We start from the raw sequence: 20,982 nt of genomic DNA, 5'->3' as shown, positions 1-20,982 counted from the left end.
AGACAGTGGATGATAAAAGGAGTGGGCGGCTTGTTGCCAGGGGGACGAGGCCTTTTTAAGCCTATCGATTGGGATTCTTATGCAAAGGTAATTAAACAACTGCTTGTCTGCGCCAGGCTGGGTCAGGAGCCGAGAGTGACACTTCTTTTTTTAATTTCTTTCTACCAGCTGTGTGAATTAAAAGAAAAGGGTGTCCCACAGTGCCTGGTCCGCGGTTCATATCTGTCGATACTTCCCATTAGAATTCCACCAAGGTTTCCACTTAAAATGCAAAAGCCAGCCTTGCCCTCCAGATAAGAGGAGAACAGACACCGCGGCTGTAGATATTGTACTGTATAATGCCGCGGCCCTTTCAGTTAGGAAATTTCCGCAGAAAATTAAATTCACTTTTCCGCGCAGACAAACCTGGGAGGAAAGCAAACACCCCACTGAGTATGCAATGAAAAACAATGTGATAATTCACCTCATTCACCACACGTACAGATAAAGGAAATGCCACCTAAAATCTCTCCTGAATAGAAAATCCTTGACATGGATGAACCCTGTATTCATTTTGCAAAATGTGTTTTAGACAGGAATGTTTGCTTGTGTTTCATGTGTGCCTGCAGTACTGCGTGTATCACTTTAATGCCTTTGTGTGCGGTGGATGGGGTTCACCACAAAGGACAATTCCGTGAAAGACAATGTGAAATAATCAGATTAAAATCCCATCTTGTATTAAAGAATAATATGACTCAATAGGGGTTATTCCCATCAGAACAAATAAGGCGGTGTTGCTGTCAGTATTGTGGCTTTTATTTTATACTGCAGTGAGATAGCAGTAGTGTGTGCACGGGTGTACTGTACCTGTAATATGACCCAATGACCGTTCTTCGCTGCCAAATCGAGGGCTTGTTCAGCTATAACCTCCTGACCTTGACCAAGGGAAACATTGTGGAAGTTCTTGTAGTCAAATGTGTAGCCCAGCTTTTTCCCTGAAAGGAAACAGAGAAACCTTTCAAAAGCTTTCTGAATCAAGCTGCAGCTTAATGCAACGTCTGTAAAGGCACATAACATACTAAATGTAGTCAAGAAGGAGGAATTTATTAACAATGTTTTTGCAAACTTCATCAGTGTCATTGCTTCATCATTGCACTGCATTGGACGTTTGTGTGAAATATTGCCATGATTAGCATATGACCTATTGAGTCAAAGCACTTGGATCATCAAAAACTAAGTAGTTCATTCATGAGTCCAAGTTATTTTACCATTAAACCGATACTGTCGCTCTGTCCCTGACACCTTGTGGAACTTTAATGTTTGAGAAACAGAACAGAACAGAAACTAGACATAATGGAAAGCGTGCTTATTCAAACTTATCCTCCTCAACCTGTCCGTGGAGCATGACAGAGACAGCACTGTCACTGAACGAGCTTCTCTATCTGACCATTGTGTCGTGTAGAGGGTAGCGGACGTTATTCATAATGGTCCGGTTTTTGTTCAGTGTTCTTTCGTCTGCCACTGATGTCATCGGCTCCAGCTCTGCAACCTTCTGTATCAGTGCTGCCTCCCCTGCACTCCACAGCGTAGAAGAGGGCACTGCAATGACAGTCTGGTAGAACATGTCCAGCAGCTCCCGGCAGATATTAAACGACTTTAGCCTCCTGAGGAAATAGAGACGGCGCTGACCTTTTTTGTATACAGAGTCTATGTTAGCCGACCAGTCCAGTTTGTGATCCAGATGTAGACCCAGGCACTTATAGGTCTGAACAACAGCTACACACTCCCTGTTGATGGTTACAGGCTGCAAGTGGGGCCTGGACCTACAGAAATCCACTACCATCTCCTTGGTTTCAGCTGTATTGAGCCGAAGGTGGTACGCTTTGCACCATGAGACGAAGTTGTTCACTAGATTCTTGTACTCCTGTTCTTGTCCATCCCGAATGCACCTCACAACTGCCGTGTCACCTGAGAACTTCTGCATATGACATGACTCTGTGTTGTACTTGAAGTCTGAGGTGTACAGGGTGAATAGGACAGGGGAGAGCACAGTCCCCTGTGGTGCTCCAGTGCTGCTGACTTTAGTTCCGGACGTGCAGTTCCCCAACCTGACATACTGAGGTCTCCCAGTGAGATAGTCCGCTATCCAGGAAGTGAGTTGTGAGTCCACTCCCATATTTATTAGCTTGTCTCTCAGCAGCAGGGGCTGGATGGTTGAGAATGCGTTGGAAAAGTCAAAAAACATCATCCTCACAGCAGCTTTCTCCTTGTCCAAGTGTGAGAGAGTCCGATGTCCTCCACCCCTACCTTTTCCTGGTATGCAAACTGCAGTGAGTTTTCAAAGTTTTGCATGTTAGCTCACTACAGAGGTAAGTCACTAAACGATGTCCTTGGCCTAGCTTAGCATGATGAAGCAGAGGTAAAGAGCTAGCCTGATCAAACAACAACAAAGCCATGCTAAAGCAACAAAACAGCTTGTTGTTTTCTGTTTAAAATACATGCATGACAGTTTGAAGGCACAGGTGACTAAGTGATGCTTGCCATTTGCCCCAAATTCCAGTGTGTTCATTTACAGACCAATGTTTGAGACAGAAGCCTCACTCTTTACCAAGCATCCTCAGCATCCCTCTTTGTGTATAGCATGATCAATCAGATGTTTCTTTTCTTTTTAAAAGCTCATTGAAAGACCATGAAAGCCACAAGGCAGCATGAGCTTACTATTGCAGATAGCTGACCACTGAGCAAATGAGTCCAAAACCAACTAGCAAAAAAAAAAAAAAAAGGCAGAAAAAGCACCATGATATGATGGTGTTATGAGTGCTCATGCAGTCACTTGCTGATGTGTGTTTGAACACTGATGGGACTGCCTCGCTTAAGAAATTTAATGAACAAGTGACACAGTCGGTGGCTATAAATCTTTAAATGAAATGAACAAAATGATTAAAATCTGCAAATCGTCCTCCACTCGCTACAGTACCATCACTGCCCTGAACACACACAGATGAAACCAATCATGATCTTCCCAAAAGTCACCATATGCACTTTACATCATAGTCAGCAGATGGTCAGTGACTCAGTCTTACTTGCCCAGCTTGAGTCTGCCCATTGAAATTTCAATCAAACAGTCAAATTATTTCTGTCCGTGTCATTAAAGCTCAAACTTGAACCCAGGCAGACAGGGTTTGTCTTAAGGATATTAGCCCCCTGCAGAGCATACAAAATCATATCATCTGACTAATGGAAATCTAATTGAGGCCTAATACCGATGAAGAGCCCAATAGTCACAGCTATAATGGAAAGGCACCTCTTTTTCGTTCAGGCTGCTGTGACTCATCAGCACTGCGCTCCATCTAAAGCAGCGACTGGTTAATTTTAGATTTGGTGTGACGTACTACGCTTAGAGTGAGGGTGTTGATAATCGATAACCACACCCCTTACAGACTTCTCTCTGTTATCATATTGGGAGAAGAGGGTGGATTTCAGATAGGGTCCAAGGTCGGTCTATGGCAGCTCTACAGCTGATTAAACCTCCTGCTGCTCCCGAGAAAATGAGGCGTCTAAAATACGAAAATACAAAAAACGCAGTGGATTCTAGATAACAATAGCATTCGACTGTGCTGGAATGACTTTAGTGTATGGATTACTGTGTCTAAGAGGGACTATCAAGTAGAAAGAATCATGATGATGTATTACTTGAATGCAGAATACTGTCACTTGAAAATGAGCAGGGACTCGGTTAGAATAGAAACAGTGTGGAAATCTCTTTGTTCCTGTAAACTAATACAATCCCTTCAATGTGAATATTTCATACAGCTGAGTTCAAATATCCACAGACTGAATTATTTGGCAGCAGATTCAAAAGTGTCAGGCTGTGATGGTGCCCCGTTCCAGGTCAGTACAAAAGCTTCGACATTTGGCATATTCCTGGTCAAAAATCAAAACAGCGCGTCTTACTGCCATCCAAATTATTCACACAGGAATGTAAAGTAACTCTAAAACCAATGACATTTACTTTCTGCTGCCCCTAATACACTAGTGGTGTCGTCTCATATATTTGTGACCTTTAGTATAATCCCTTCAATCTACCCAGAGCCTGTTGTGCATTGGTAGTGATGGTTGATATCACAGCACAGACACATAGCAGATGTGTTGGGGATGTCTGTTCTGACTGATAATCCTATGTGCTAGGAAACAACGTCAGAATCACGCCCGCACTTGACCGCAGTAAGATTCCACAAAAACCCTGCATGTTCCCACGAAATAAATAAATGACAGAAATTATAAATTGTATATACTCAGATGAAAGTCCAGAAAATTTAATTTTCTAGCTTATTAAAGATAAAAGAAGTGAGAAGTGTTACCGTGTTTCTCCACATCCTTCAAAGGGTCAACTCCTGGAGAGAGGATGAAGAACATGGGCGTCGCTGGACCCGACTCTTCAAAGGAGACGGCGAAGTCCAGTGATCTGCCAATCACATACTTGCTCCCCAGTTTCTCTTCAACAAAGTCTCTGCAGGAGAGAATATGACTCAGTTCTCCTCAACACTTTCTTATTATCTCTGACAGACAAGCTGAATGACTTGATGAGTTGGAACTGTCTATAGTAGAGTGCATAAGATAGACAGCTGCTTAAAACTATTAATTCCAGTCACGACTGTGTTGTCAGTGGCTCATTTCAGCCCTTAGTCTTTCAAACATCATGATTTGCTTGCCTTGGTTCCAACCAAACCTAATACCTCTACAGTTTGGCAATAATTAGCATTCATATGACCTTGATTCTGCCTCTATTGTGAATGGATCTCCATATTCATAAGGGGAACTGGTGGTCATCACTGATTGTGCTAGAGCCACTGGAGAGCCTTGCTAGCACTACTACTAGCTTGGCTACTATCAGCGGCATCGTAATTAATGACATAATTATTTTGAATCATAGCATATTGTTTTGTTTCTTCAAAAGTTGCTCATAATGTTGCTGTATGTACTCATATTTATTACTGGTGAAGAAGAGAAACAGCAGAAAGAGAGGGAGCAAGATGACATGACAACTGATTTTCCCCTGGAGGACTTCGTGCCTGCAAGCTGGTATGGCAAATGTGTTAGCACATTTTGCAAACAGTTGAACTTCTACACACAGCGCTGGGGTTCTGGCCACCCACCGACTGTCCTGCATTCACTCTCCTTTTACCTCAGTTTTGGTCTCCACCAGCAACCAGTGTAAAAAGGTCGGTTCGCTTGCCGCTAAATGCTCCACTACATTCAACATTGGCCAGGACTCCCTGGGAGAAGAGTTATTGTAACTCAATGGGACTTTTCCTGGTTAAATAAAGGGGGAAAAAAAAAACAAAAAAAACCAGCTAGATGCTAACTTTGTCTGTTGTTCGGTGCTGGGAAGGTGGTGTATAATGGTGTTCATCCATGCTCTCAGGAGATGGATGAATGGAATAACACAAACCATTAAATTGTAGGAAGTAAACGCAAACTACACTAAAACACTGGGACCTAAGGACCTATGGACTAAGACTCTGTAGTTCCTCTCATGCCTCCAAAACAGTTGTGACTCATCAGAAAATGTACATGGGCCTTCTGAGGGTGTCCTGTGGTGTCTGGTAACAGAATGTTGACTGAGGTCCTAGTGTTGATATAGTGATCAGTGAGGTTTCTGGATAGAGATGGAGAGCTTTCTCTACAATCTTGTTCTATAATGAGGCTTGTTGATTGGGTTGGTAAAGCTGTGTAATTGGGGCTAAATCTGAGCAACAGACATAGAAGAAACGAGCACGTGTCCTGTCAACTGAGACAATAACCCAGAGGTTAAGCTTTTTAACCTTTACCCTTTCACCAAACAGAACAGGTCAGTAAAGGGCAAAGGGCAAGCTATGATTCCACCGCTCACCTGACAGCGTACGTCATGCGGTCAGGCCTCAGAGCTCTCATCATGCACAGTCTCTGGAGCGAGGTTTTGCTCTTCCACTCCTGTGGGAATTTCTCTTTTTCTGGACACTCTGACTCCACAAACTTCTTCCAGCGTTTGGCTGAACCTTCAATGTCTCGGTCCAGGTTTCTGAACTCTTCCATGGAGCACAGGGACTGGTGGTTTGGAAAGAGAAAAATGATTCGTACAGGAAATTCTACTGTAGTTTTGAAACTGCTGCCCGTTTGAGATCAGTGATGTACAGCACATGAAAGTTTTAGACCACTTCACAAACATTTCACAATACGCAGCAAAATAACTAACTCTGTTTGCAAAAGTTGGAAGGAAATAAGAGACAAAAAAAAAAAAACAGAGAGGAATGCTTATCTTTCCTAAAGCCTATATAAATTATATTTATTCAAACAGAAGTGCTGAGTAAACATGATTCCTTTCATAACGGGACGGGGGGTAGGGCAGGACTAAATATGCATCCGTTGCAGAAACAGTGGGGGTTTCAGTGTGATGCCCCAGCTGACAGACACCTTATCTCATCAGTGGGGAACAGCAGTGTCACGCAGTGCAGCCTCGAGCAGGTACGCACTCCCCACTATACACACACACACGCAGAGTGCATGCCGTCTCCCTTATTGTATAAACCATGAGGAGGGTGCTGAAATTTTCTCGCAGGTGACACATACAATACAAGGTGTCATGGAAAAAATATCCCCATGAGAATCCATAAAATCTGATTTTCTACAACCCCTCACCACGGGCCAAGAGGTGCTAAGGTAGAGCAGGAGGAAGTGGCTCAGCACACAGTTCTTCACTTCAGTTTGTTTAATTGCTACAGGCAGTTGGCAACCTCTCAGCCCCGGTGAGGGGAGAATACACCGGGTCTCAAGGGATTCCTGCTCTGCTAATATCATCAGGAGGGCCTAGCAATCAGAGGATCTTATCCTCCTTTAAAGCTTTCCAACTGATTATGTTTCCAAGTGCGATAAGAAAATCAAGTGACAAAACTTGATTAGCAGCACCTTAAACACCCACAGCAGGTTGAGTGCAGTTGGGGAAATACTGTCTCTTAAACTCTCAGAGGGGTTTAGGTTAAGTTAATATTGTGGTCGGTACAGAGTTAAAAATTCATGAGCACTAGGGACTAAAAAACCTACTGCCGTTTGGGTTTAGTTTGTTGCTAAACCGATCTGACAAGAGAAGGAAGCTCTGTTGTCCTGACATCCACAGCGCTGCATCGCCAGACGTCTGGTCTTTAAGAGAAACTACCGAGTGTGCAGGGTTTGTTCTAGTGCCCTTTCAATATTAGAACATATTAGGGTCACAGTGCAAAGTGCATGTAACCCTGGAGAGTCACATGCACATGCAGTCAGACCGGAGTTTCGGGTGAACAGAGACAGACTTCATTTACTCTTTAATGCAGGGTTGTTAATGAGAGACTGGGCTGCACAAGTTGCATCACAAGCAGCAACTGCATACAGAGGGTAGAGAAGCTCAGGGCTGAAGAAAGGGAAGTTGTGGATATCCTCTTGTACATGCCTCTCATACATGACAGGCCGAGGGGAAAGACATAGCAGTCAATTAATATTTTATTGTCTTCTTGAGATTTCGACATTGAGGGGCATGTAAAGATGGAATTCTAAAAATGGAACTGATCTACAATTTAACACTCCGCCTCCATCTTTTTATTACATCAGTATGAATTTAAAGAGGAGAGGTCTGTCTTTACATAAGATTTTATTTTGATGAATTTATGGGAAACTTTTTTGCACAAATATAAGCAAGAAAGTTTTTACTGACTTTTTGGGGGTTAAGAACTTCTTTGCATTTACAGTCACCCCAGCATATCAGTCGGCCGCGCGGACTGGAATGTTATCTGAATGTACAACATGTAGAGCATTAACATTTCATCTAGGCTTTGACCTCGTCACTCCCTAAAAAGAAGCACCGAGCTCAGCACAGCAGGCAGTGGGGAGTGACGATAACAGCCCTCCCCACACCTACCAGGGGACGGTGGACTCAGAGCCAGCGTGTGCTCTAATTAACTTTATTAACTAGCTCGCAGCTTTTGCTTCATTACAAAAGTTTCCAAACTAAATCAGTTTATTTAAGAGGAACCGAAGCATGTGAGATGGATTCACAAGCAGAGAAGTAAATCTGTACAGAGCTTTTTGTAGAAATGAATTTTGTTTAGCCATTGACTTCATCTAGTTTTATATGAACCCACTCTGTCAGAGTCTAAAATGTCCATCAGTTATTAGCCAGCCACGAGACAGGAGTGGTTAGCACAAATATGCTGCTAGGATGAACTGTGTGCCCTGAGTTACATTGTGGATTATTGGGCTAGCTTGCCTGTTAGCAGCATGTTACCATGCAAGCTAAGGCATTACTATGTTGCGTACCTCTGCACCGCCACTGGCCTTGCAATGACAGCACAAGTGTCTTTGGCTGGTACATGGCCTCTATAAGTCTAACCAGTAACACCTGAGAAGGTGAAGAGGCCTGAGGAGACACCACTTTCCAGCTGCAGAGGCTCACCGTGTCTCATCTGTCACCTTTTTGTCTTTTTTCTAATGGAATAAACACTTTATTTTTGGAACTTTGCGGTCACTTCTCCACTTTATGTGTGGTGATGCCTGAGCCAGGTTGGTAGGTGACATCTCAATATCTAGTTTGTTCCAAATCCAGCAACTCAGTGTTCATTTTATAATGTGAATCAGAAAAAGTATCAAATCTATATCAAATGAGAAGAAAAAAACAACGTGTCCAATATTTTTGAAAAACTGATATGAATTATATAACATGATATGAATAAGTAATTCTGAAAGTTTTCAGACTTAATCCAGAGTCACCTCCAACCATCTATGGTCGGCCTACGGACTAAGAAACACTGGCTTTCTCAGGAATTCAGCTGATCTCTACTGTCATGGCATTTCAGTAGTGCAGCCATGTCTGCCTTCCTCCCTACCTTGATCCCACCCCAGGAGTGGTTGGATAGGAAATCCACTGGTGATGCTACACCTGGTTGGACAGGGTATCTCAGAAGGAAATCCAGCTCCGCAGGGTTTATTTCTTTATTCATCAACAGGATCTGGGGGAGCACAACAAACAGGAAAAGCTTTGCCATTTTGTATTTCCAGCACAGACCACCATTCCTTTCCACTTGATTAGATCCAAACAGGGCCAGCCGTCTCGGGAGCAGCTGATTCAACGACAAGCCTGTTCTCAAAACAAACCATGCAGAAGATGAAACCTGCTCCTACCTGGAACGCGAGCTGAGCGATGTACGTGAGCTTGTCACACTCAAACAGGCCCCTGGTGGTGTATTGGAAGACTGAGGAGGTGATGCTGTCAATTAGGTTGGACACCCGCTGCTTCAGAGCCTCGTCCGGCTCTGCCTTCAGAACCGCTTTCTGGAAGACCACACTGAAGGCCTGGGGACACACAAGAGCATGTCCAACACCGACCCAGTATCTGACATCAGTGTGTTATACAGTATCAGTGGACACAGAGTCACTATATGATCCAATAAATCAAAGCATAAATTGTTTTAAGAACAAATTAGACCTCATCAGTCAGTGTTGTTTATCTCTGACATGATGGACATGACATCTTTTTGTTCTAAAGACGTACTGATCAATACTACTTTGGCTCTGGAAGGAAAGCCCTCAGCTGTAATTGACTGAATTCATGCATATGTATGTATGAATATATTATGAATGAAAAATGTACAGACTGAGATTTTTTTCTTCATTTCTTGACAGTGTATTTCTAATTAAAACAAATGAATGCTTCTAGCAATTATTGTGCGCGTCTCCATAGCCCGTTCTTGTGTACCAGAGGACTCGGCTGTTGCACTGGAATTTTGCATGTTCGTTTCACTGTCACGAACACGCACACTGAAATGACAGTGATCGGTGGAGCTTGTGTATTCAGGTCAGTAGGAACTGATTGGCTGAGTGCCAGAGACTAATGCATGTGGGGTTTTTAAGAGGACTACAAAATAACAGCAGCCTTAACTTTGAAATTTGCTAATGTGAGGTGTCTGTATCCAAGGTAATGGTAACCTTTGAGAGTGTTCTTTAAATGGGCTGCTAAGAGACAAAGTATAGCTCAATTGACCTTGAACTCACTTCATTATACAGTATCTGGCTTTAGGCCATTCCAAATTGTGATTACTACATTACAAGTTACTTTCTTGAGTGTATGCAGTGCAGATGATACTCATGTAACTACTAGTCAAAGCTGCAAATTGTATAATAACCGCGTATTCTGTAATGTGTGTCTGTGAATTGAAATATTACTAAGGGAATAAAATTATTATTATTATTATTATTATCTTCTAGTCTCAGAAATGCTTCATTTCTATCAGTTTAGCAGAGTCATACTTTGCTCTAGCCTTTCATGGAGAAGAAATATTATAATGTGTTTCATTTCATTCACAAGGTCAAAGATATATAAACTCTGAATGTGTTTTCATTTGATAATGTTGGGAAATTACTTGGGCCGGGGCAGCTACCTGCAGAGTCGGGGAGTGATTGCAAACCATATCTCAGGCTGCCTTCTCTCAGTGCTTGCTGGCTGACAATATGAAAGACATTACGCTCTACATAACCACATTAGGGAGCCACAAACACAATAAAAGCAGGGCAAAGAGCATAAAACACGGTGAGCAAATGGAAGGAGGAGGGGAGAAACAGAGGAATGAGTGTAAAGAGGGGTCTCACAGGGAGCCAGCGAGGCAGGTAGGAAACATGGTGGCTCAATAGGCTTGCTACCTTGAGAGAGAACTGGTACATCGGGTGGATTTTATTGAGGTCGTTCATTATGAAGTACAATAAGGAAGCCCGGGCTGCTGCCAGTCGGTAGTGCTCCCGAGCCTCATTGATTTTGGCCTCCGTCACCTTGGCTTCTTTTACCTACAGTAAAGAAGTGCAAACACAATCACACTCAAAGACACAAGTGTCTCAACAGATATGCATATAGTCATGGATCATCAATCAGATAATGATCAACTTGAGCTACGAGCTTGAACAGAGCTATTCCAATTTCACGGTTCCAGACAAAAAGCTTTTGCGCTGCATGGAACGTGACAATTATGTGGCTCTTTTTTTTTTTTTTCAAACCAGCAAATGTCTGCAAAAGTATGTTTAAGAATGAACATCTGCAAAGGCAGCGCTCAGCTCCTCACAGACAGAAGGCACACTCTCACATCAGCATTCCATACAGTACTTCCTCTGAAGTGCTCTTAAGTAGCAGAAGCATCGTAACTTTCCTTTGGCGGAGATCATACACAAAGCTGACATGATCTGATCTTGTGACCACAACAAAAGAAACCAACCCAGGGAGTAATGCATATATGTATACGGCCCACAAGCTGCAGCATAAATGTTTTGTGAATTGATTTCACAGTAAACACTTACTGAGCGCCTGCAAGCATGTATAATGTAAGAAGAACAGAGATTTAAATAAGAGGGCCTTGGAAACAAACTGCAGTGTAAGGCATTTTGTAATTACCAAACACATATTAAATAAATACAGGGTACATACAGAGGCTCAAAGAGCTCACAGAGACGCAAACATAGAACACTAGCTAGACGCTGCTGCTGCCCTCCTACTAGGGACAATATCTAAAATTGGTTACTGAATGCACAGCAGATACATAACAGAGAAAGGGATCAGAGGCGTAAATTAGCTGCATTATCCTCTACATGAATATATTAGCCAGTGAATCAATGAACTGTGGGTGAAAGTACGTTACAATAAGTTTTAAGTACATTTTACATTTATAAAGGGCCTGTATTCTAGGCCTTGCTCACGACTGAATAAGCTTAGCAAGCCTTATTATCTATTATATTGCCTACATGTCCTGTGAATCAACCTTGCATACTATGCATACCTGTAATCATTATTGTAATGATCAATAAAGATTCATGAGTTTAAACTGATCATTTTGTGTGTTTGCTTAAGAATCTTTTTTTTTTTTCCTGCTAGAAACTGAAGAAGAACATTCAGTATTAACAGGTCTATGCCTGCAGTAAGGTATAGTCTGAAGATTTCAGGAAGACTTTTGAAAAATCTGGCACAGGAATCTGAGATTACATGAGTCATTAGATATTAGTCTTCAGTTACATTATGTCCTTTAAATTACCGTGATAACGCATATATTGGATTTAGCGACGAATAGCAATACTAAACAAAATGCTTTTGAGACAAGGCATTCTATGGGCAAATGTAAGTATCAGCAAATAAAACATATTTTAAGAAAAGTGTTGAGTTTCAGTCTAACTTTGCTAGCTTAAGCTTCACTTATTAAGTTATGCTAGTTCACGTTTCATCTGGAGTCACTTCCTCCGGCTTTGACCAACTCTCTTTAAATAACTTTAAATCTCCATGGTCTAAAAATCAAAAGCACAAACATTGGGTTTTAAAAACTCGTAAAACGCAAAATTTTATTTGTGAACGACACAAATAGCTTCACGTGCTACGTGAGTGCCGTTTTCTCCGTCAGGTTAAATTCAGATCTGGTTTGTTATGAGACCATGGCAGAGTAAATTAGACCATTATTTGTCCATTTACACTAGCTAGAAGAAAGGAGACAAACTGTGGAACCACACAAAAATGGAAAAACTATTATGGTTACAAGTGTACTCTCAATAATAACAGGGCCACACAAAGTACCTGATACAATATATGCATCACTGGCCTTTTGCTTAGAGAGAGTGTAGCATTGTGGGATATGTTGTTATTGAGTACTGTGTGAGTGTGCCTAGTAAATCTCTGCTCATGCTGATGGACATTTTGAGTGGCAAAGCTTCAGTACTGATGTACTGTGTGTGTGTGCGGGAATTGGCCCGTAAGCGGTTTATTTATTTATTTATTTTTTGAAAAAAAGAGAAAAGAAATACTATCCTGACTAACTGCCAAATGTAAACATTGCCAGGCCTTTTATGGTTTAAACCTTGTTTCAAAGCCAAGGATGTTAGCACATTTGCTGCACATTACTGCTTACATCTTCAGTAAGTAAGTAAGTATATATTTTTTCTTCTGTTTGAAAGCGTTGGTTGTTATACTAGGTATCTGGTAAGGGGCAGATAGCCTTTCTGTCCTCTCGTTCTCTTTAGTTATAGTGTAATTTGATGGCTGTAATCCAGAGCATAACATGAACTGACAACTGTGAAGATAATAATAAATAAATAATAAAAGAACAAGACCTTTTCTTCTATCTCGGCGGCAGTTCGTTTTGTGGTCTCCAGGTTTTCCACCAGTTCCGTGTCTCCCAGGAAGTTTCCCGAGGCCGAGGACAAGCGGGACAGCAGGTTGTCCTCCAGCGTCTTCAGAGTGATCTTAAAGCCGTTCTGCTCCTTGGTCAGGTCAGACTAAGAGACACAGAAACATGCAGCATAAAAACTCAACAGATTCCACATCTCAGAGGGTTCCTCAGCTACACCGTCATCCTGATCTGAGGCGATGGGAGGCGTTCAAGGTGTGGGTCAATATGAGGACGTGGATTCTGAAGGGCACCACAAAGGCAGAGCTAATCGATACGCTCTGCATCGGCTATCCGGACACATGAAGGGAGCACTCTGGGCCGGATTAGCCAGCTTCCGTATGGTTGGCAACATCAAACCTCTGCAGAGCGACCTAACCCTCGGTGTGATGAGGCCGTCGATTCTAGCAAGACGGGAAGGAGCTTTGATGGCGAACGGCACACACACACACACACACACACACACACACACACACACACACACACACACACACACCCACACACTTACATCCATAATGAATCATCTGTTATGAGACATTATGTTTTCAATTATGGACCAACAGAGGAATAACACAGCACAGAATATGCACACACACACACACACACTCAGGGCTCTGTAATAAAGGGTTTTGCTCACACTCACTATATGGATTAGTGCACCGCGTTGCCTAATAAAGCTTTAACTCTTTTTTTCCCTTTGTTTAAGCTGAAAAAAAACCAAGAAACTTTTCACTTTTTCAAAGCCTGGTGTTTGAGAGAGATGAGAACAAAGTCGACAGGGCACGGGTGCTCTCTTTCTTGCTTCAGCCCGCTTTGTCCTTCATTATAGTCTGTTGCAGCTCCTTCTTCCTACTCGATAATGACTGCTTTATTGAAGTTTCCCTTAACAGAAGCCTCCGCGACCTTTGAATTGTTGTAATTAGGGGAGGGTGGGCTGTTGTAAGATTTGCCTTCTTGGACTGTTGTTGATAAAAGCTGAGTTTTTTTTTTTTTTTTTTTGAGTGGCGTGAAATCTGTGGCTCTAAGTTTCTGTCGCCGTGAAATCACAGAGGTTGCCGGTGGGGCGGGTGTGGGCGGAGCTGTTCCTCCTCCCCGTGGCATAATGTGCTCATGGCAAGAGACATCCTTAGCTCAGATCGCACCAGGGGAGCAGATAGTTTAAGAGCTCACACAGCTTAATTGCTCTCTTTATGACAGTATTTCCTCTTGTGGTGATGAGAGGTGTTTTACGCCATTGTTAAAACTAATTGAGCCTCTGGCTTGTTAAATCTTACATGCTCCGATTTTGATGTTATAACCCGCTCTGTAGTTGAAAAATGCCGAAACTGTTCATAAGAGGGGGAAAATGATGTGATTTGTGGCATTTTAAGGAAAGACCTGACATGCGCGAGCTTGGAGCAGAGAGAAAAAGTTCAGAATGGCTTTGAGTGGTGGACATTTAACCGCCCGTGTGAGTCAACTGTGACCTTCTACTCGCCTGCTCTCAGAGCTCTTGAGGGGAAACACTATCCACACTGAAACATTCCCAACCGGATCCAGTAATGAGTCAGTTTTTAACGATTAGCTTTCCTCTGGCACATTGTATTTGTAATTACCCTTGCTTGGGAAAAACAAACAATTAACCAGTCAGCAGAACACCCTAATTGGGATTAAAATGAGATATTACATCTATCATTTTTTTTTTTTCTTTTAGGCAAATGATTACTGAGTGCCACGGAGCAGCCCTGTTAAGGTAATTTGGGGAAGTGGAACATTTTAGCTCTCATTAACGCCGAAGGCCCGGGTAAAAACCGCAGCAAGCGCACACAAGGATGCACGCGTCGCGCACACCCATGCGCTCAGAGGGAGGACCAGACGAGGTAGTCATTGTGCTAAAAGGTGGCAGACTGATCCCCCTGCACACTTTCAAAAAAGGCAACTTGACATTTTAAGCTCCTTAACCCGACTTTGGCTCGGTTAAATGACAGCTCTTTCACCCAGTAGTCATCTTACGGCTCAGTAGCGACGCTAACCTCATTAAAGGCATAATGGCACAGAGTCATTCCAAGAATATAAACAGGTAAAGCCAATTTGCACTCCCCTATCAGTCTGATGATTGTTATCAGTGCGGGTTGTTTACAGACAACAAAAAGCCATTCAGCACCTCATTCTATGGGCTGTGTTTTGATAGAAGGGTGCTTGGGAGTACACACAGCCACCCTCCCCCCTCTTCACCACCACCACCACCACCCACCTTCAACTTTCAGTGTTAATTAAAATGATAAGTGAGTTCCAGATCTTGTTTTTTTCTCGTCCTCCGATCTCAGTGAAATGCTAATTAAACAAGCTTCATTGAATCACATTTCACTTCTTCTCCATTGGATTTTGCTGAGGGGACATATGGCTTAAAATAACTCTGGCATTTTGACGTTTTTTTTTCTTTCTTTTTCTTTTCTCCCTCCCCCTCTCCATTTATTAAAAATGCTGATTTGTCCATGGATGAAAGCCTATAGGTTTGAGTAAAGTGCTGCCTACGGACGAGCAGCGCAAACAAGGACACCTCCAGAAAACCATCAAAATGCAAATAGGATTGTGTTAGAGTAAATCCGCCTGACCCGTTCGCAGAGTTCCCGCTCTATCTTCCGTTCTGATCTTAGAGACGCCGCCGTCAGCCAGATGTGTTCGGAGCGAGGACGGATTTCTGATTCCTTCTCCCCCCGTCTACTAACAAGAGCCGCATTTAAGGAACAAGTGGAAGTGTGTCAATGCGTTTTCTAATTGCTGTGGTACAGTAGCGTCACCGGCCAACCCGTTTCAAACAGCTGACATGAAAAGAGCAGATTGTCGATGAGAAGAGCGCGAGGCATCATTAGGCGCTGCCGCTTTGATCAAGTGAATTTTCACTTAATTACGAACATTTACATTCACACCGTGGTCCATGCTGTGGGTAGCGTAACTATGCGCCGCTCATTACTTCTGGAAAGTTAGCCGTACAGCTGCCAGGAACCTGCAGTACTGTACGCAGTGTTCTGAGTTGGCCATTAACTCTGACCAGCAATGACAGCTTAGAGCTACAGCAGGAGACTGTGGTGCTGATCAACAGAGTGGAACAACAGATTTCCCCGGCTTGCTATCAGAGATGCCTACAGAACAAAGACAGGCATTTACATTAGAAAAAAAAAAAACACGCCCTAAAGCATCTTCTACCTGCCACTACTTTCATTTTAGATACGCAAATGTGGACGTTTGAACATAAATGAGTCCACCAGTGATGATAAAAAAAATAAAAAAAGGATGAAACTCCCTCGAGGATAGCATCAAGACCCAATTACACAATTCCTGGAGCTTGATGATAAATGGAAGAGTGTTACAGGAATAGTACCCAGGGTGACTGCAACACAATGGTAAATTGTTAGCGCTTCAAAAGTTAATACGATTTTTTTGATTTAGGATTAATGGATTACTGCCTGTCTGTCTTTAAATGATTTAAGATGCTGTTAATATGCTTCATGAAAGCATTTGGATTTTCTATTTTGGACTCTTTGTTGGTTAGGCTTTGCATAAAAGGTAATCTTTCTGTCAACATCAAGAATGGTTAGCGGTTGGGGTTCATTTGGGCTTTTTTTTAATTTTTTTATTTATTTCCTGAAACCCAGATTTCCTGCAAAATTATGACCAATTCGGAGGCACAGTGTCGAGGTGGTTAGCACCGATGCCTCACAGCAAGAAGGTCCCAGGTTCGAATCCATGGGCCGACTGGGCCTTTCTGTGTGGAGTTTGCATGTTCTCCCTGTGTCTGCGTGGGTTCTCTCCAGGTACTCCAGCTTCCTCCCACCATCCAAAGACATGCTGGTTAGGTTAATTGGTGATTCTAAATTGGCCGTAGGTGTGAATTTGAGTGTGAATGGTTGTCTGTCTCTCTGTGTTAGCCCTGCGATAGACTGGAGACCTGTCCAGGGTGTACCCCGCCTCTCGCCTGATGACAGCTGGGATAGGCCAGCTGTCATCAGCTCCAGCGCCTCCGCGACCCTTCACAGGAACATCGGTTACACAAGATGAATGAATGAATTATGACCAATCACAAAACTGGAAGGGTGCAGTGCTGAGGGCGTTTCTTGATGTCTTTTGGCATAGACTAACTTTTGGAGCCAGCCTCATAGTGGCTATTTGAGGAAATGGTTTTAGTCCTTTCACTCTGGCTTCACTTTCCAGCCCCAGAGGTTACCACTTTCTACATATGTACAGCAGGTGCTTCACTGTCTGTGACAGAATGGCTCTGTCACAATGAGGTACTGAAGAAATGGCAAAGACAGATTTCTGCATTTAAACTCAACTGACTCAATATTATTTGTGCTCATGGGGCAGTATGCAGAATATCTCTAATTTGGGAAAAGGCTTTGGGCAAATGTTTGTGTGTCACATTAATTCCAACAACCCCCACAAGAGAGAGAAAAGTGTTGGGAAATTGTGAAGTGAAGCATGACTATACAAAGTAAATGAAATACTGATTGAAATTTGATGTTAATATACTTTTAATTTAAAACTGCTATTAAGTGCACGTTTAAAATGCTAATCTAATTTTCTGATTACTCCATGTTTATACAAATGCCACATGAATACATGCATGCATGTCAGCAAAGAGTCGAGGCACATGCACGTTGCCTCTGTGGGTCTCTTCAGCCCAGGAATACCGTACAGACACACACACAAACTCTTATTTCTGGCTTTGTGAGGACTTTCCATTGACGTAACATATTCCCTAGCCCCTATTCTAAGCAGAACCATCTCAAATAACTCTTACCCTCACTTTGACAATAACCATATTGCATCCTTTAGCCTAAAACCAAGTCTTAATTGGTTTCAACCATAAAAAAGTTGCCCTTTACGCTGGGTGCTCAACACTAAACTGGCCGGTAACATTAGTATTCCATGAAAAATAGGCCCCCATAATGCAATAAAAACAAGAGCACACACACACACAGCTGTAAAGGGTCCCCGTCTCCCTAAATGAGGCACCCTAAGCCCCATAATTATCACACATCCACCAGAGCCGTTAATCAAAGGCGCTGGCTGATTGTTTTGGAATCAAAGGGCCCGAACCTGCAGTCTCTGATGTTTAAAGACAGGCAGCTTTTTCTTGCCAACGTGCAGCGTTTAAGATGGATAATGACGAGCCAGAGAGCTACACCTGAGTTCGGGAGGCCCTCCAACTGTTCCGACTGTTTCTTTTAATTACACCTGGACAAAAAAGATGTTAGGAAGGAAACTCAAAGAGTCTGTCGTGGAACAGTTGTTTGTTCTCTGATAGCATCTGAAGAGGATGACAGATACTCCTTTCATGTCTGCTTACATTCCTGCATCATATCAGATGAAAACAAGTCTGTTTGGTGTTGTAATAGCTGTATCAGGCAGCCCTGCTCTCTACCTCCACTCAGTGACTTCCTTACCTTCAGCTGCTCCAGGTCAGGCCTCTCCATGCTGACCACGGCGGCCAGCAGCTGATCCTCCAGACCGTCTCTGGTCACTGTGAAGTTTATCAAAGTGCACTGGGCCTGCAGCTCCGGCTGGTAATGAGGACTGGCGAGCTTGGTGTGCAGGATGAGGCGGAAGGTGGGGTTGTACTCACACTCCTTGTCTCCGATCTTTATGTACCTGTTTGGGTAAATGAGGACCACACATTTTTAATCACTGAGCGATACTAAATAAAAGTTTCTGAAATTAACATAAATGCTGTGATCATCTGACTATATCTGCTGTCTTAAAACAAATATGTCCCTTTCTGTGTCTAGGACAACTGTCAGTGAAATGACCAAAACAATCAGTGTGTTAGTCCATCTCTCAATCATTTCTGACAACCCCAAACCCATGGGTATTTAAATGATCTTCAAGTGCCCCCAAACACATTACAGTAGTTTCCAGTGTAGTCTGGAAGTCTAACAGGAGGAAATGAGGCATTTGTTTGGGACTATTTTCAGTGGACTGTCTAGTGAGCTTTCGGGGAAGCTTTAATTATTATTTTTTTATCACTGTATACTATATGTTCTATAAACCCCTACGAGCTGTATCCTTAATGTAGTCTGAAATAAATTGTCTCATTTATCAAAATTCAATTTAAAAAAAAAAAACGAAGAAGAGCAGACTCACTGTACATTGCATTGTGTATAGTGACTTTATTATAGCTTGGGGTGCTTTCTAATTTACACAACTTTCTGTGGATTTATGCGATAAATACAGTAGGTATGTGTTAAAGCAGGGGCCGCAAATGAAATGGCCTATTGATCCAGAACCAGCATGTGAAACGGATGCTGATAGTTCTGATATCAAGGGATCGACCAGCACAAGTCCTCCCAAGACTGATACCAGTAATAACGGATTTGATCAAAGTTGCCAGAGATTGTTTTTTTAAGGTTGAATTTTCACATAAAATGGAAGAAAAGGACATCCTCAGAAAAAGACTGATAGAATAAGCTCATGAATATAACTTAACCTCATCGAGTGAGCTTACTTTAAACCACCAAAGCATCCCATGTTATTTCAGCTACACAACAAACTGTTTTCCATTCACCATGTCAGATATTCACAACCAATAAGTCCAATGTGTGTACGTGATTTAAGTGACTACTCACCTCAGCTAGACATGCCTTGTGTTATGCTTAGGATATGTCTTATGAAAAACTGCTGTACTGTATGAAGATATGCCGTAGGTCATTGGTCACATGTCTTTAGTCCTTTAACAAACTGTGTACAGTATTATATTTGTGCTGTAAAGTAATGAATGTGTTAATGCACATAGAAAGAGTGAAAGCAATTGGAAAAGACTGTTCACTCTTCAAGCTGGGTTCTGGGACACATCTTCTAACTGAGAAAATTATTTATTTTTTATTTAAACCAGAAGTTGTTTGATTAGAGAAGACATCTACAAGATTATGAATCTGTGCCAACCATATCTGCCAGCTGCCTATAAATGAAAAAATACCAAAGCAGGATGATCTAATTAAAAGCCTTACCTGCCCTTCTTGATGGTTTCTCTACCCAGCAGAGGTCCAAGAACCGGATCCAATGTTTCCTCCAAGTTCTCAATCAGAACCACATCACCTTCTGCCAGAGCTCTCTCTATGGCATCCAGGTACCTTACAGGGCAACACAGCAGGACTCAATTTATCAGCTCAAATCTATAAGATGTCCAAAAGAGATCAGGACTGCTTACCCTCGCTGTCCAATGCGGATGACGCGCAGGTTTTCACCGTATTTGTTTTTGATCCACTTGATGCCTTGCAGCTGGGGGTCCACCATGAGGGGCCAACGCTGGCAGGAAGTAAGAATGGTGGCGTTCTCAGTGGACATCCTGTCAGCAGGAAGACCCTCGTTCTGCCACGCCGCGATGTCGGCATCGTCGGTCAGCATGGTCAAAGGGTCGAGATTAGCGGTCACCGGGATAGGAACCTTAAGCATGGTATCAGTGGTTATTAATGAAAATGTAATCTTGTCTTTTAATTATATTTAAGTTGTGTTTCTAAGACATTTCTTCATGATTTATTTGATCAACTTTCATTTTCAGAGAGAGTGTAGCAAGTGTACATTACTAAAAAAAGAGACGATAAAGGAGGACTATATTGTACATTTGTTGAGGACTATTTTCAGCTGCAGATGAATACACGTACTCAGTATAATTGTATTTGTCATTTCCTTTATAGTTCTTTTTTTTTTACTTGCTTAAAGAAAAAAAGTTTTCCTATATCATGGCTGCAGCTAATAGCTCTCGTAGCTGTGGTAAAACTGTCATCCAAATACACTGATATAACAATTAATAAAGGAAAAAAAAATCTCACGA

At 42.4% G+C, this 20,982-nt stretch overlaps 1 protein-coding gene across 1 annotated transcript in view; it reads right to left on the bottom strand.

Moving 5' to 3' along the window:
* dnah9 (dynein, axonemal, heavy chain 9) overlaps positions 1 to 20,982 on the bottom strand; it is a gene marked incomplete at its 5' end in the record, with an annotated part of 142,086 nt that overhangs the window by 21,279 nt on the left and 99,825 nt on the right. Inside the window, 10 exon segments of the mRNA XM_084568071.1 lie at positions 847 to 974; positions 4,341 to 4,489; positions 5,873 to 6,066; positions 8,871 to 8,993; positions 9,166 to 9,336; positions 10,681 to 10,821; positions 13,117 to 13,281; positions 18,599 to 18,803; positions 20,159 to 20,281; positions 20,359 to 20,594. Coding sequence (XP_084424197.1) covers positions 847 to 974; positions 4,341 to 4,489; positions 5,873 to 6,066; positions 8,871 to 8,993; positions 9,166 to 9,336; positions 10,681 to 10,821; positions 13,117 to 13,281; positions 18,599 to 18,803; positions 20,159 to 20,281; positions 20,359 to 20,594 — 1,635 coding nt within the window.

The sequence above is a fragment of the Chelon labrosus genome, assembly GCF_963514085.1.
Source record: "Chelon labrosus genome assembly, chromosome: 19".
Taxonomy (NCBI): Eukaryota; Metazoa; Chordata; class Actinopteri; order Mugiliformes; family Mugilidae; genus Chelon; species Chelon labrosus.
This window is presented reverse-complemented; position numbering and strand designations above follow the sequence as displayed.